Source organism: Scardinius erythrophthalmus (genome assembly GCF_964197995.2).
Source record: "Scardinius erythrophthalmus genome assembly, chromosome: 21".
NCBI classification, from domain to species: Eukaryota; Metazoa; Chordata; class Actinopteri; order Cypriniformes; family Leuciscidae; genus Scardinius; species Scardinius erythrophthalmus.
Genome location: NC_138241.1, coordinates 30,011,051 through 30,028,032, shown reverse-complemented (window position 1 = coordinate 30,028,032; position 16,982 = coordinate 30,011,051). Strand labels below are relative to the sequence as shown.

At 39.3% G+C, this 16,982-nt stretch overlaps 1 protein-coding gene across 4 annotated transcripts in view; it reads left to right on the top strand.

The window, feature by feature from the left end:
- Window positions 1–16,982, top strand: part of kcnma1a (potassium large conductance calcium-activated channel, subfamily M, alpha member 1a) — a 180,017-nt gene that overhangs the window by 146,485 nt on the left and 16,550 nt on the right. For 3 of the 4 annotated variants that reach the window (XM_081351034.1, XM_081351036.1, XM_081351037.1), the window contains exons 20-22: window positions 6,026–6,058; window positions 11,313–11,406; window positions 16,195–16,318. In XM_081351034.1, the coding sequence (XP_081207160.1) occupies window positions 6,026–6,058; window positions 11,313–11,406; window positions 16,195–16,318 (251 nt within the window). The remainder of the gene's footprint in view (window positions 1–6,025; window positions 6,059–11,312; window positions 11,407–16,194; window positions 16,319–16,982) is intronic. The other variant, XM_081351035.1, reaches the window with a different exon arrangement.

The window sequence follows — 16,982 nt, the reverse complement described above, 5'->3', positions numbered from 1 at the left end:
GGTTATGGCTTTAAAGGCCAAGTCATTTACCGTATTATCTCTCCAGCATACAACTGAAATTGGCCTCTTAATTCAGGCTCATAACCTCAGATGGAAGTCAAAAGCAGGCTTTTCCCTGTGGATTGTTTGCTCTTTTGAGGGTGCCAGACTTGATTACGGTCCGTTAGCGAGGTGGCACCGGGAGAATGTGTACCAGGGACTGTTTTTAGTCCGATTCACAGCAATCATGCTGCTATAGTCTCTCACCACAGCTCCTTTGAGAACCAAAAAATAAATAAAAATTGCATACACACATACATACTGTCCACGTAATGTATGTTTGAATAAAATGCGCAATGCATGTGAATGCATCTTCTAATCAGGGAATGAGAAGTAGCCTATCGGCATGTTTACCATATAAATCTCCCAACCGATCCCTAATTGAGTCCAGTGATGAGCGTAGTTTGTCGAACAGAATAGAGCTCCCACGATAGAGCCTGTAGCACGTTGTGATGCCGATAACCTGCTGCTGCATGATGGGATACAGGTACGTGATCCTCTCATTTAGATACAGAGGATGTTATCCAAAGAGGTTTCACTGCTGAACACATTCACCCATTCCTCTCTGCCTGAATGTTCCTTGCCCCAACCTCTGATCATCTTGTCATATCTGACCTTTTAACCTTTTATGACATGATCAGCCTTAGGGCACGGCTTGACCCCAATGAGACGACTGCTTCCTGCCTAAACAAGCCCTCTATTAGATGTTTTCAAAGTCCAATTTGGTATTAACCTTCAAATTTGGATCGAACTTCACGTGTGCAGTGGGAACATAATCGGATGCTTATCCGAAGCGTACTTCAAGCAGGAGTGCAGTGGTCCATTTGCGGGTCAAACCTGTCAGAGCTTGCTGCTAAGGCATTGCACTTTTTGTTCCTGTTTGAAAAAGTTACCTTCAGACTTCCCTGGTTGAAAAACTCTTTTGATCCTTGCCATTAACCTGCTGCTTTCCTCTCCTCTCATCCAACACATGACTGTAGCCAAGATGTCCGTCTACAAGCGAATGAAACTGGCATGTTGTTTTGATTGCGGGCGCTCTGAGCGCGACTGCTCGTGCATGACAGGCAGTGTACATAGTAACATGGACAGTCTTCAGAGGGCCTTCCCACTTTCTTCTGTCTCTGTTCATGATTGCTCAACCAGTTTACGTGCCTGTAAGTTCGATCGACAAACCACATGCCGTTCGATGTCCGTGACCTGTGAGCGTGTGAGTGTGCGTGTCTGTGCCGTGTTTCATATGCTGTGTTTTACGTCTGTTTCGTTCCTCCATTATTTCCGTATCTGTGGCTTATTGGATGGTACACTAGTACATATTCTTTTTCGTTTGGTGAATTGGTGGTAGTTGAAGTGACGTGGCTTCTCTGTGTTAGTGCTGCAGTAGGTGCAGTAGGACTGTGTTGGCGCATGCTGTGTTAGTGGAGCACTTGTGCGGTGCTGGTGACATTTTGCAGTCACTGTTTTGGTGTTTACACTTTTACATGGCAGGTGTACATGTATCTGTTAAATGAACTGTATGATGTGCTTTTAATCGAATCCATGGGCTAATTGTGTACATTGATGATGTTGTGATAATATTTTCATGTTCATGTGATTTTTTTTTTTTTTTTTTTTTGAAGACCCTTCTTCAGGTTAGGAAACATGCAAACAAATGACTAACTGTTTTTTCCCCACAGGTTCAAACACTGGGTACCCAAAATATTTTGGTCTTTGAATTTTGAATGTGTTCAATTATCACATGCCGTCTTTTCCTATTTCAAATATTAGAAACAAGCAAATGTAACTCAAATGTCCATCTCACTGGTCAAGATCCCTTTTGATTATATTTGTAATTGAGCAAAATCGGAAGGATATCAGTAAATGTAAAACAGTCAGAACTATATATGTCTGTTTTTTATTAAAATCATCTTTAATTCACATGCCAAACGCTAGATTGTGATTGAAAGGGATCTTAAGTGAGATTCTTCTGTTCATAAAGAGTAAGTATAAACTGGCAATGTCTTTTCTGCTATTCTTGGACAATCATGTTTTACAACCGCAAGCCATTAATGCCTCCACCATTTCCACTGGCTGAAATAAAACCTCTTCCTTTAGTAAAGTCCACATTTAGGTGCAATTGAAAAAACACGTCAAACTCTCCCCCTTTCCACAGGATCTGATCCTCCTCGATGATTTTCTCTTAGCCAGCAATCAGGGGAGAAAAAGTCAATGTGCTTTATTTAATGCCTTGTATACCACAGTGGGACTGTCAGGCTCAATGGGAAAGTTAAAAAGAGATCTCCTGACAGGAACTCAATTGAGATGGCGGTGACTCAGCCGATTGGATGAGGTCAGATGACTGACGCAGTTAGTTGTGTAAAGGACAGCGCTGAACAGGGGTCTTCTCATTAAGCCTTAGCAGATGTGAAATACTAAAGCGTCTGTCAATTAGGAATGGCAGCGGTGCGACCTACTATAAAAGCAGGGGTCAGTTCAGGCGATCGCATTTCCTCTACAACTGCCTTCCGACTGTTCGCCACATCAGCTTAGATTAGCATCAAACCCTATGATGAGGTTGACTTTGTGTCTTGTGTTTTGGTCTGTGGTGATATCCCTGGATACCAGTTACTGGTCATTACATAGTTGCTGATCTCTTCATGTAGCGTCATCCTTCATTGGTTTCATTGCTGCCGATTTCTTTCTGAATTGAGTGCGTTTTCGACAAGGCTGACAGCTAATGCCAGCTGCGGCTTTGTTTGACTCACTCCCATCGGTTCTGCCTCAGATCTAGCATTACATCTCTATGATGAGGAATTCACAGAGTTCCTCCATCTGATTTTGATTTTGCTCAATCAGTAATGATTTTCTGATGAAATTCTTTGAGCACTTCATCGTTATTTACCTTGTTCTGAAAATGTCTTTATATATACATATATATTTCTTTCTTTAAAATTTCTTTCTATATATTTTATTTTAATTTACATTTGTTTAGATCGCACGTTCCACACTGCAAGCCACAGTGGCTTCCTCTGTGACAACAACTTCCATTTGCATTTCTGTTTTGCACCAGTTTTCCTAAAGATTATTATTTTGTTCTTTTAAGCATGTGGGGCGGAAGTGCTACCTTATTTGTTATATTTTTTTTCTACATTTCTTCATAAATTACATTCACAACTTGAATGGAAACAAAACTACTGGCACTCACCACTTGTGTTCAGAAAGCATAAATATCACCACATCCCTACTCTAAGCATGATATGGTGGTTTTATACCTGCACATTATAGTAGCTCAGTTATTACTGAAATAAATACTACTCCCCTGGATGCAGTAATTTTGCTGAATGCATGAAACACGTGACAGTAAATGCACTCTGTTTTACAGAAGTGATGTTCCCTGGTGGGCGCTTTCTCAAATAGCCCTCATGCACTTTTTGTTCTGATTCTTTGCATGCATCAGTCAGGATGGTAATGCTCCTTTCTTCCAAAGCCAGACAAAGAATTATTAGTATGAACATGAGATGTGTGAAAAGCCGACACTGTCACTCTTTTGGCTGCAATCAATGCCCATAGAGTCTTTGACAAGGAGTAGGGAGCAATGTAGCACTCATTATAGCTCTAGTGCACTGCACACTATTAAGAAGAGGTTTTTTTTTTTTTTTATCTCTGCAAGTGCAGGCTTTAGGGAGCAAATATACTGTGCGAGTGAGTTAGCTGCCTCCACTCTAAGTTACAATGACAATTACAGTCCCTCCGCTCCACCTGCCGAGACTTATCCCCTCATTACACGAGCTTTAAAGACTCTCAAGGTGCTCAGCATTGCAAAGGGTATTAATTCCTGTTTTGAACTTATGAGCCTTCACAAGGAAGTTTCCAGCAGGGCAGTCTTAGACATGCCTGTTTTGTAAACAACAATCGCCTGGCAAGGCTGGCATACTGAGAGGGAAGGGAGAGAGGTCACTGCTTTTTTTGAGTCTTCGGGGCATTTTTTCTCTCCTTTTTCCCTCTTGTCCTGCCTGCTCTGATTGGTTATGGAGTTTGCCGAGGATGTGCCGAGCGTGGCTGGGTGGGGCGGCACGGCGCAGCCCAGAGAGTGGATCTTGTCCGCTCCTTGCAGGGTGGAACTCAGCACCGTCGGCTCTTATGCAGCCTGACATGAAAATTATGTTTGCATTTTCATTTCCCCAGCTCAGCTGGTGTGTCATTAAACTCAACCTGACAGTTCCTTACCACCAGGCAGGAGCAGGGCCGGTCATTCCCTCCGCCGTGTAGGACAGATGCTAGCCAAAGAGTCGGCCGACTCTTCCTGCGCCCGCAGATCGCAAGCGACATATGCCAGGACCGGCGCGGGGCCCCTGCTTGAGCGCTTGTGTCACCGCCCCGCCCTGGGCCTGCGATGTGACCTTTATGGCATCAGATACAGTACTTGTAACGAAAGATGAGACTTTGCAACGATGGGGGCTGCAGTATAGAACATCCTACATGCCTCTGAACACATCCCTCATTATGATTGTCTGCAAGATAAACTGAAACTCCAAGTTTTATATGCAACATAGACATAGCTTAAAGTCAACGTGAAATCAAAATTGACACAATTTATTTATTTATTTATTTATTTTTTAAATGATTTATCACTTTGTATTCCAAAGACAAAAATAGTTTGGCCTCATAATGTTTAATCAAAATGGCCTGATCTTCCTCTGAAATGTATTTCAAAAGCCAAAATGTAAAAGTTAGGGGAGTAACGCTATGCATTTTTCAGCCTTCTCCTGCATCGTCGTTACCATGCAACGGGTAAACAGCTGCTGGTTGACGATGCAAACGCACCATGGTTCGGATGCAAAAATATAATGTGAACACTATCCACTGGGGGGAGGGGGAGGGGAAGCAATCAAACTCTGGTTCGGACCAGGCAATCAAACACAGTGTGAAAACATGCTTAGGCTTCACAGGCTATTGCATAATGTTAACCAATACCATAATAGCTACTTTTTAAGAACCCAATCAAGTCCCACACACATTTAAAAAAAATATATATACTGTATATATTTAATTAAGTAGGCTAAATAATTGTGAATATTTATTAAAATATTAGTTTATTATTGAAATATTTTGATATTAATTAAAAAATATTATTAAAATACTACAATAGTTAATTTAAAAATGTAATATAAAAAATATTGTAATATTAAATATGAAATTATATTAATATCACAAATATTGGTGACTTTTTTTCACTTAGAAATACAAAACATTACGGAAAGAAAATGGCAAATCATGCATTCATAACATCAGTTAATATTCACTTTAATAGCTTAAAGGTTGTTTGCTTTGTCACAAATTTGTTGCATACAGTATCTTGATTCTTCCAGAATGCTATGCCTACAGTTAGGCGTTCATCTGCAGTTGACAAGATAGTAATTACTGATCAAAAATGATCAGCTGGCAGCATTTAATTTTTACGGAAGCAATTATGTGATGGGAGACATCTGTAATTTGTTGTTTAACTATTTGGTAAAGCCTCAAGATTGCTAACATCTGTTTGATCGGTTTCACTGGTTTTCATCAAATTGAGTGTCAAGGATAAAATGATGACTTATCAAAGCATTCTCTTTTCCCCAGCCAAATTCCAAATACCATAATGATCCTTGTGAGGTTGTTCGGATTTGGGCAGCATGTTCGTCATCGGTCTTGGGACGAGAATCCATCATTTGACTCTTAAAATGGATCCGTGATGTGGAAACACTGAACAGGCAGCTTGATTTTCATCGCTTCGTTTAAGTCCAGTCCCTTCACTAATCACCTCTTTTGTTTTTTTTGGTTTCTTTAATCATCTCCTGCTTATATGATTATCTTCATCATCCTTTTTTTGCTTCTAACTGCTGTTAACTTGACTTTTCTTCCTCTCTGTCCTTGTGTAAGTGTGATGTACTGTCTTTCTGCTGTCTATCTCACACTCATTCTCTCTCTTTTCCTTTTTGTATCCACACTTTGGTCTCTGCGTTCCCCTCAGCCAAATATAAGTTTAACGGATATGTCAGATCACGTAAGTGTACTTCTCTGTTTTCCTCATTCCCCCATTCGTTCGTGCAACCTGCCTGCTTTGGCTCTTTGCTTTTGATTTTACCCCAACTAGCATTACAGCACAAAAGCTGCCATCCTCAGCTCTCTGTAGATTACTGGCGATTGATGGTAAGGGGGGCCGTGATGACAGTTTCTCAGCACTGGGTTCTGGTCAAATGCATCAGAGGGGCTGCTCGACTTTAAAACATGTGCATGAGAAAGGTCAGGTGCTGAATAGAGGCATCCATATGAAATCCAGATGTTGCATAAAGAGCTCCGTGTCCTTGCGAGGGATGATTGAAGAGCTAGAAATGCTATGATGTATTGCACGCATGTGTGGAGTCTTAGATACGTTTCTGTGTTGTGACGCCATCAACAGCAGATGGCGCTACAACTCCAGGGAAATGGGATCACAGCCAGAGTCTGGGGTTCGGTTCACATGCAGCTAAATTTGTTTTAGGTAAATCAGACGCCAAACTAATGCTGAGAGAGGTTTAGCTTTACTGCTATTAAGTTTCATTTCATATGTAACCGTTTCGATGTGTTTTAATGTTATATGTAATCGTTTCATTATGTATTTGCATAGTTAATAAGCTGAAGTGAGTGTTTATTGTTTAAATGTTTTGTGTTATATTTCTGCATCTGAAGGACAAAAAATGATTTTAATAGCAAAATAATAATAAAAAAATAATTAGGAGAATTTAGGTGAAGTAAAATGATGGCAAGTGTATGTATAGAGAATTTATTTATTTAGAGACACCATCAAATTCTATAAAGTTTCAAAATGGATTTTCTCACAGATGTGCTTTCTATAATTTAACAATGGCCTTGATAAGAATGCACATTTGTGGCTCGTCACAGGATTTGCATTTCATAAAGGGACAGTTGCCGTCTGGATTACTGTAAATCCACAGTGAAAGTGCCACAGCGGATGTTCTCTGTATAATGCTACTCGTGTTTGACAGGGGCCAGATGAATCCAGGAGTTATCTGTGGCGGCCTTTAAATCTATGCGGCAGCTGACGGCAGAAATAACCATCTATTTATTGCTCTGAGCAAGGTTTGGGGAGCGGGCGGAAACTGCTTTTCCACTTACACCAGATATTGGTTAACCTCTTGCCTTTTATGTAGATAGCATTAGGCTGGAGTCTTATGGCTCGGGTGGCAGGCGGTGAGCTTGATAACTCCCTGTGTGGAACACTTCAGGTCCCTTATACACATTGCATACTCCCGTCTGTCAGACAGCAGATTGTTTGTTATTTTGGTCCTTTTCGCAGCTTAATCTAAGACATTTTCGTGTGTTGTATGAAGTATTGATTTTCACACATTTTAGATATGTTGTTTTAACACTGCTTTACCGTATATTGAGGCAGATTGTAAAGAGATTGCCGTGTTCCCTTGTGCAAGCACATCTCCTACCTGCACTGTGACCTGATTCATTCTGACGGTTATCAGGAATAATATGTTCATGCTTTGTTCTGTCTTGTCGCAGAGCAGGCAGGGAAGAAAGTGCTTCTAATTAATTAATGTTTATTAGCAATGGAAAAGCAAATGTCATATTGAACATTTCACCTAAAGCGCTTGGCAAGTGGTTAAGTAGTGTTTTATAAAACTTGAGGGGTCATCGTCAATTATTCAAAAATACGGTGGTTACCTTTATGGCACACAGATTTGTGGATCTGTCTGTAAATGGTAATCGAAAGGGTGAAATAAATGGCTCAACAATGAAAATCATGTCAACTTGTATTTTCATACTTAAATATTTATGTGATTCTCATGCAGTTCAGTGATAAATTATGAATGCTGCAGTGTTTTAATCATAATATATTTAGTTTAGAAGCACTAATGGCATGTGCTTTTAGACGACTTGTATAGCAATTTTTAATCTTATTTAAAACTATTTTACATTTTGTTATTATTATTTAACAAGGCACTTGGTTTTAATTTAAAGTTGATAGCAGTATGTTTGCAATACATTTTTGTGGGACCCCTGCAGAGCCTCTGACTGTCTGTTAATAAGTCTCTTAAAATAATAAATCATTTGATTAGAAAAATATTAGATAATCAACTTTTCTTGTGACAAGTTTAATGTCATGTGGTTCGACTCCCCAGAAACGTAATTATATTTTTGCATTAATATTTCATTGATTTTAAAAAGAAATTATCCTGAAAAGTATATTTAAAATTATTATTTTTTAAATGATTCAGATTGTCACACTGAAGGTGTAAATATGTTAGTACATTTTGTTTGATGCTTACACCACATGACATTTTTACATTGAGTCATTACATTATAATAATAATAATAAAAAAATTCCAAATCCATATTAAACTAATACGAATACAAAGAATATAACTCTAACTCTAAGATCTGTAAAATATTTCTTTTCTCTTTCGTGGGAACCTGTTAATGGTATATGTCACTGACCGAAATCACAGTCATCTCTCATTGTTTTGTCTTCCACTGTTTGACAGTAAAGGAGGAAGTTAGAGCGACTTGTCAAAACCGCTCGATCGAACTGGCCAACAGCATGGCTGTTCCCAACACTCTTCCCAGTGTGCTGCCGGTTGTGGGGTGCTCCACGACTGCCGTCCCTCTTGTTAATAACCGGAAAGGAAGTCTGCTCCCTCCGGCACCGCCCTCACAGTCACGCCTCAGCCTGGCTGGACTGAACCGGGCCCGCAGCCTGCCCGGAAAATACCGCTACCGCCCCAGCACCTTGTCCTCCACGCTCGTCCCCACGCACTGTAGGTTGTGCTTTAGGACGCATTAGTCAGTGCTACCGCAAACAACCCCTTCCTCCTGCATGGGTCCCTGCAGTCACTGCCGCGTGCATGTAGAGCAGCTAGTGGCTAATGTACCCCCTGTCCCAGCACTAAATGTGTGGGTGTGTGTGTGTAATGTGTGTAACCACAACTGCCTTCAATGGGAGTATAGAAGTACCAGAATAGCTAGTTTACCCATCATATACCGTGAGATGCAAGACCACTAATTAAAATGTTTTTTTTTTTTTTAGTGCGTTTGTTTCTATTCTATTTTCTATTTTCTTTCTCATTTCTTTTTTCCAAAGTCTGGGTTTATTTCCAGGTTTAAAATAGATTATAATTGTGATCTCAGACTTTTAGACCTCATTGTAAACTCGTTGTCATAGACACCCCAAGTTGTACAAACAAAATCTTCAGGACTGTAGTGTTTCTTATTTCTCTTGTATCTCTGTTGTGCGTTAAAGCTTGCATCAGCCAGTTGTCTTTCTGAAGCAGAGGAGACAGATGTCTAGCTCAATCGTTCTGATCGGCGACACAAAAAAGCGAGGGCTATAGGTGCCCGTGGTATGGAACAGCAATCACACTTTGGTGGGCTGATCCTATTTTGATTGAGGTTGTAAAAGTGCCGTAATGTAATTTGGAACAAGCAGAGACTTGCTGAAATGGCTGTGTTGCAGGTGGAGTTATTTCATTGTTAAGCCTCTTACTGAAGGGCACCACTGTAGCTCGTAAATCTCTGCCGCCTAATTTGGAGGAGCAAGGGCAGGAGAGAGCGGTCCGGCCCAGCCAGGCCACTCGCTCAACAACCATAGTAAAGAACAAAGGGCCACTGCACCGCTGTCTTATCAGTAGTGATATTTTTAAAGTTGATTACCGTCTCACATTGCTCCCTCCACAGTGTAATTTCAAATGTCAAGCACTGGCATTTGGTGAAGACACAGACAGCGTCTTTTTGCTTAATTTGTCTTTTTTCATTAGAACAATTAGATGACAAAGGGAAATCAGAGATATACAAGTATATGTGTTTGCCGTATTTGTCTCTAATATTTTGCCGTGCTGCTGATGGATTTCTAACAGTGCCACACTATACTGTAGCAAGTTTGCAGTGTTTTGGAGTTTGGTTTTCGGTTACTAGTTTGTCTCTAATACAAATCAGACCAAAATGTTGTGATCAGTACCTGGTATCATACACAAATACCCATTGCTATGCAGAAAAAAAGACCCTGAATAATACTGTATAATATAAATATAGTAGTGCAGCATAAGATATATAAAATAATTTCCAAAAAAAAAAAAAAACCATTATGTACTGTGGTATACATGGAAATTGGTGCAAAATTCCAGGGCTGAAAACATTTATTAGTTTTTATTGCATCATATTGAATAATTTCTCACCTACTTAAAGGAACAGTTCACCCAAAAAAAGTTTTGTCTCTTTTTCTGTTGAACACAAAAGGAGAAATTTTTAAAAATGGCTATGCTTTTGTTTCATGCAGTGACAACAACTCTAAAATAAAATACAATTTTATTTAACATGTTTAATTTTACTCCAACACTCACAAATCTCATTTGTGCTCATGCTCAATTCAGATATGGTAAATGTTTTGATGCGTGGGTCAGAATTTGACGCTATTGTCGTATAAAAAGAGGATCAAGGACATTTTTCATAATTTCTCCTGGAAGAATAAAAGTCATATAGGTTTGGAAAATAAAGGTGAATGAATGATGACATTCCATGTTAGGGTGAACTATTCCTTTAAGTTAAGCTATAGTTTTCAAATATTTCAGATTAGTATATTCATATCATCTCCGAAAGTTTAAGGAGCTCAACCTTCAGACAGCTTCAAAGCTCACACATGATGTGTTTATAAGGCGGAGAGCTTGTGACATTCACAGTTCCCTCAGTAATGTCCTCTTGGAGAGGCGTTTCAGAATGAGAAGGCTCAGTTCAGGGTGCTTGTTCAGTGCTGAGAGTGCTTGTGGTACGGGGGACAGACTCACAGCGGAGCCATCACTCACGGCTCTCTGAGTGATGAGGATTGATTTTGCCATGTAGTCACCCATTAAAAAACACACACCAAATTACTCTTCTTTTTCTTTTTTCTTCCCTTCTGTCATTGTTCGAGCTCATGACCTCCAAACAATGACAGAGAGGTAAAAGAGAGTTTGATCATTTCGATACAGATGGAAATAGATCCGCACAACTCTTTGAAAAGCAGAACTCATGAGAATTCATGGAAAACAGGGTGTAAAACTTAATGGTTGTCCTTCAGGTCTGTACTTGCTATCTTTAAGTGTACTTTTGTCCATACTAACACTCTTATCTTTCTATTTTTGGAGGTCTTCTCAGATTTGAGTGTTTTTTGCAATGATTGATTGAGTGTTGGCTTTTGTGTTCTTTAGTATGTCATCTCCAGCACACTTTACAATCCCAGCTGTCCACAGTCTGACACTCTTTGCATGTGTTTGCAGTCGAAGATGAGCATCCGTCAACACTGTCACCCAAAAAGAAGCAACGCAACGGAGGCATGCGAAATTCACCCAACTGCTCACCCAAAATGACGAGGTAAGACATTGATTTCAAGACGCTCCCTCCACCCTTCAAAAGGAAAGAGAGGCAGAGACAGGACGGATGGTGCTGGGATGGTGGGAGAAGGAAAAAGAAAGTGTGGAGGGAGAGAAAGAGAGAGAGAGAGGGGGGAGGGGAGAGCAGGCCTTTCAGGCCGAGGCGTTTGAGCTGTCAGCCTGTCAGCGGTTAATGATAGAGCTGAAATATTTCTGTCATGAAAGCAGCTATGAAAAGCTGTTTGAAAAATACTCTTGCTTTAAAGTCTCAGCTGTCATCTCCCCCCAGTCCCGTCCACATGTAGTTCTTAAACAGCGGTGGCACTAATGACGGTGCCAACCAATCAGAGACGCCAGCATGGTTACTTAGCCTCGGGGCTCTTCATCTATTGTGGGAACCCCTGTGAGGAGTGTTTTTCGTACTTAAGGCCATATGTGAAATGTATCATCGCAATCAAAAATGAATTCAAATATTACCTTCCTTTTATCCTGTCCGCTGGAATTATAATGCTGTTAATTGATTTTGACTGATAAAAGGACTTGCTTTCCGCCCATGTGGCCAGGAGACGTTTATGCAGAGGTTGTAAAAAATGCAGACAGAGACAATGCCCTCCGTTGCACATCATCATGTGAGAAAGTGTTGCTGAAGGTCTGGAGGAAGGGGCAACTTTCTGCAAAGTGATAGCCAACATGCTTGATATTATTTGTTTTCGCATTTCGAAAAATCAGTTGTAATATAATAAAATGCCAGCATGATGTTGCAGGCTTATTATTACTTTAATAATAGTTGTAAAATGTAATATTTAAATGAATCTTTTACATGAAACAGCAGTTTTAATTGTATTTATTTATTTTTGTCTAAGATTTACTTTTATTTGTGTAATGTTTTACTTTTAATTTAATTATAGTTTTTTTTAACATTCTATTGTTTTGTTTAAACATTTTTATTTCATTTTATTTGGTTTATTTCCATTTGTGTGCCACCCACAAGGCATTTCGCTGTAGCGTATAAAAAGTAACCCAGACAGAGGTCTCCAACATGAATCTCTCCCCAAAAGAAGCAATTATGTTGAGTTTTACATACTGTAAACTGTCAGCCCTGCAGAGGATCTCGCCCTTTAGTCTGCTTTCCAAGTGAAAATGATCAATGTTCAATTGTTTCTTTTCGCTCTCAGTTTTAAACAATAAACTGCGAGAGGAATGAAAAAAAAAATAGCTTTCAGCGATTGCTCAGAAGGATCTTTTTATTCCTCAACTTACAGCACAAAACTGTTTTTCTGAGCAGATTTGAAGGTCCCCGTTTGCCATGTAATGTATGCATCGGCTCTTTGATCTACAAGTGATAATAATTCTTGGGAGTTATTTACCCTGTTTTGAAACGCTTCAAAGCGGTGTCAAAGTTTTCTCTGCTTTAGGGTGCCTGTGTGTTCAGCTGGCTCTTGGGTACTGGATGACAGGTCCTCTGTTCTAGGTGTAAGCTTTTTCAAGCCAAAGCCCTGGAGCGAAACATCAAAATTACCAAAGACCGACCCGTGGACTCCCTCAACCTGTGCCCTCCTTGTCAATATATTACAACATACATTGAATACCTCGCCTTTACAAGGTGCGTTTTATGCAAAATGAAAAGCGATTGTTTGAGGGAGCCTTAGGGATACTTTATTCAACAAGCAGGAAAGGGAAAAACAGCCAGAGTATACCATATCAAGTATGGTTTTTACAGGCTTCTGCGCCTCCAGGCTGTCGTAAATAAATAATGATCAACAGATTGGCTGTGGGTTTTTGAAAAGTATGCCTTTGTCAGTTTGCATGATAGGGAAAATTTTCAAAGCGAGGAGCTGCTTTCATAGGCTGCTGGAGAGGGATTCGGGGAGCCAGTGACTGCCAAGTGATGCGCTGGAATAGCTGAACGCTGTTTGAAAAGCAGCTCGCCCGGCTCTCAGGGCAACTTCTGTTCTCTCTCGCTCTCTCTTTCCCCAAATGCACGTCTAGGACGCTCCTCTGGACATACCAATTAAATGGAGAACTTTCTGTCCTGCTTAGGGTACCCGATAATTTCCTATAAAGTTCTCTAGACCTTTTATTTTTTAGCTTAAATGTCTATTTTAAATGAAATAAATGTATTTCTGGATGTTTTTAGTTGCGAAAGTTGATTTAGAATGTCTGAAATATTACACAATGACAGTATCGTGCTTCAAAAGGACACTTCAAAGGAGACACAACACGTCTAATTGTGGGAAGTCACAATGCATTTGTCGGGTTCCCTAGCAGCAGGGAGTAACGTCACATATTTTATTCTGGAGTGGCATGGCGCGTTGGATTGTGCTTGTGACTGGCAGGCAGCTCTGACAGCGGGTGAGATATAGCTATCTTGGCAGAGGTGCACTGCGCCAGTCAGTATGTTGAGCGGAGATTGAAATGACAGAGGTCCGTAGAGTGAGTGGTGAAACATGCGCCACGTAATAAAATATTCAGTCAGGGTGTAAAAGCACTAAATGCTTTCACTGTTATTAGCACCTGCACACAGTCTGATATCATCTCATGCACGCATGCTAATTGACACATTTCTGATGTGATATTTTAGCAATCAAACAGTCTAAGCGGCGCGTTTCACTGAATTAACCTGCTTAGGAAGGTGAGAGAGGAATAGAGGGAAAAAGTAATCATGAGGTTTGTAATATGACTAGAATTTCCACAAATCTGTTGTTGCATTTTGTCTGTGCAGTCGTTGAATATTGAAATTAGTATTTGTGCTTCACATAACCGTGCAGTTATTTTAAGTGTAAATTAATTTTCTGGAATATTATCTGACATTATGCAAATATGGAAGGTGAGGCAGAGGTCCCATCATTCATTATTAGAGTGATTAACAAGGGCCTAATGCAATTTACAAACCTCATTTAGTGCTGTTTTAATTACAGGGTGTTGCAGAACAAGGCATAACAGGCACGGTATTATTATGTCAGTTAAATTACATCACATTCATGAGATAAAATAATACACCCTGGTGTTAATAAATAAATAGCTATTCATTACAGTGATAAATCCTGTAATTTATTGGCCGTGCTCTATATTTAAGCTTCAGACCATCAAAACTTATAAAGCTGAGCTGTTTCATGTAATAACGTTTTATTTAGTATCATTATCAGACAGGACTAGTTAAAAAAAATTAAAAATAATGAATTGTTGAAATCCTTTGTAAATGGTTGTTAATCTAGCACTGTGGATAATACTATCACAATAGCTGGGTCGAACAGACTCTGAGAGAGCATGTTCCCCTGCAGCCGTGTCTTAGAAATGGGGCTTTGTTGTCTGCCCCGAGGCCATTTCCTCAAAGGCAGCCTTTTTGGCCCATCTCAGGCCCGGTAACATGCGGCACTGTGGGTTTTAGTTGACAGTTTTATGCATTTACAAGGGTTCTGTGGTCTCTCACAAAAACTGCCCTGAAATCGTGAGTATCTATTCAAGAGTCACTGAGGGAAAACAAATTGTAATATACCTGAACTAAAATACACCCATAGCACAAAGAAATGACTCAAGAATTTCATGAATTTATTATTGCCATCTAAATCATATATTGTGAATATTTAATACGTTGCCTATCCCTAGTAGTTATTTTAATAATTCAAATTTATTGGCAATTTTTTTGCTATATTTTTATCTGCATACATTTCTGCTATAACGGGCTGAATATTTATGCAAACAACAGATTTTATTTGTCTGTTTTAAAGAATGTTTGAATAATAACAACAATAATAATGTTATATTGCAGTAATTAATTTTAAGTTTCATTGTTTTTGAATTTGACAGAAAACAAATGGGATTTGAAATTCAGTCAAAAGCGAGAATAGACACTTTATTAATCTGATAATATACATTTAAAAAAAAAAATGTGATTGGTCTTATATATTCTTGTATTGAGTATATTAAACTGTGCAGGCATGTCTATATTGAATTCTACCAATAATTCTGTATTTGAGGCAGAGAATGCAACCATAACAAGCTCAAAACAGCACTCCACTATATGTTTTTGAGTTGCTAGTCATACCAAACATCCATAGACCAGGCATCAAATTAACATGGCCACACACTTGGTTTGTGAATTCTGTTTTTCAGTTGTATAGTTCAACTACTGAGTTTAGAAAGCTTTCAAGGGAGTTCACTAAAATGAATGCGAGCTGTACCCAAGTGCTGGGACTTCTTTCACGGTCAACATGCCCCTCAGATCAGCTTCAGCAGGGCGCGCTGATATAGGTTAGCCTGTTTAGACGTGACATGCTGCTGAAACATTAATGGCCTTCAGTTTGGGGGAGCAAAATGTGATTGGGCAAATTCCTAAAATATTTAAAGTGCGCCTCTGTTAAAGCTTTTACCGTTGGACGCATCACGTCAGGAGTGATGCGGAGTAAAAGCCGGTAATTGGCGTTCCATTCTGGTGCCACTCAGTCACTGAAGTGCTCTGGCTCCATCTCTTCCACTCCAGTGCTGTCACCGGAGCGGACTTTGATGACTCCGCAGTCTTGGCAGCCAGGAGAGGGCTGCAGTTATGATGGAGTCCAATGCACAAATTCAATCTGACAATGATAAGCCATGTCAGCACAAGGCTGTTTACTGCTTATTGTCGATAGACGTCTATTGAGATGTGCAGAAAGTTTGTCCTTTGACAAATGTCACAATTAAGCCCAGAAGATAAATACCCACTGTTGCATTTTTACTAACCTTCATTTGCAAATAGGGCCAGCGAACATGTTTTCTTCTTACACGTTTTCTCCTCCTTATGCTCTCTTTTCAGACATGACCCTCTGCTCATTCCGGGAAACGAGCAGATTGAGAACATGGATGCTAATGTGAAAAGATACGACTCTACTGGAATGTTTCACTGGTGTCCATCCAAAGAAATTGAGAAGGTCATTCTGGTAGGTATCTTTTTAACTGCAGTGTGTTATAAATCACCTAGTCACAAGAATTTTACCTCTATTGTTTCAGAATTAAGCACATTTTGAGTGCAATCTTAAGATCTGAGAGTGAAATAATACCATATTTACATCATTCATATTCATGCAATGTTCTTGTAGCACTATGATAGCACTGATTTTGTCCATTTGAAAACAAACAAAAAAACACATAAAAACTGTTCACATCTCATTTCATTATCAATCATGCTCAAATTGAATGCTGAATCCAGTGTTTCAAAAGCAGAAGTATTATTAAATCTCGCATTTATGAAATCTTATTTTACTTACTTTAAGGGAAAACAGAATAATATCATGTTCTTTTACACACACAAAACTAAATGAATGTCATATATATGAGAAATAAGAATAAAAAAAAATATATATAAGATTAATAAATAATAAACAATTAAAAAAATGTGTATAATTTTTAGTATTATAAATTTGTCATGTAGCACAATTTGGGAATAATTATACAGAAATCACTGATGATTCCTCAAAGTACCCAAGGTCACTCTAGTTTTGAATGTATTTGAGAAGTGTGACATGTTTTGTTAGTGTGTATGTTGTACAGTCTATGGACATTTCTTATATTTGCACTTTTAGAGACACAATTACTGAGTCAACA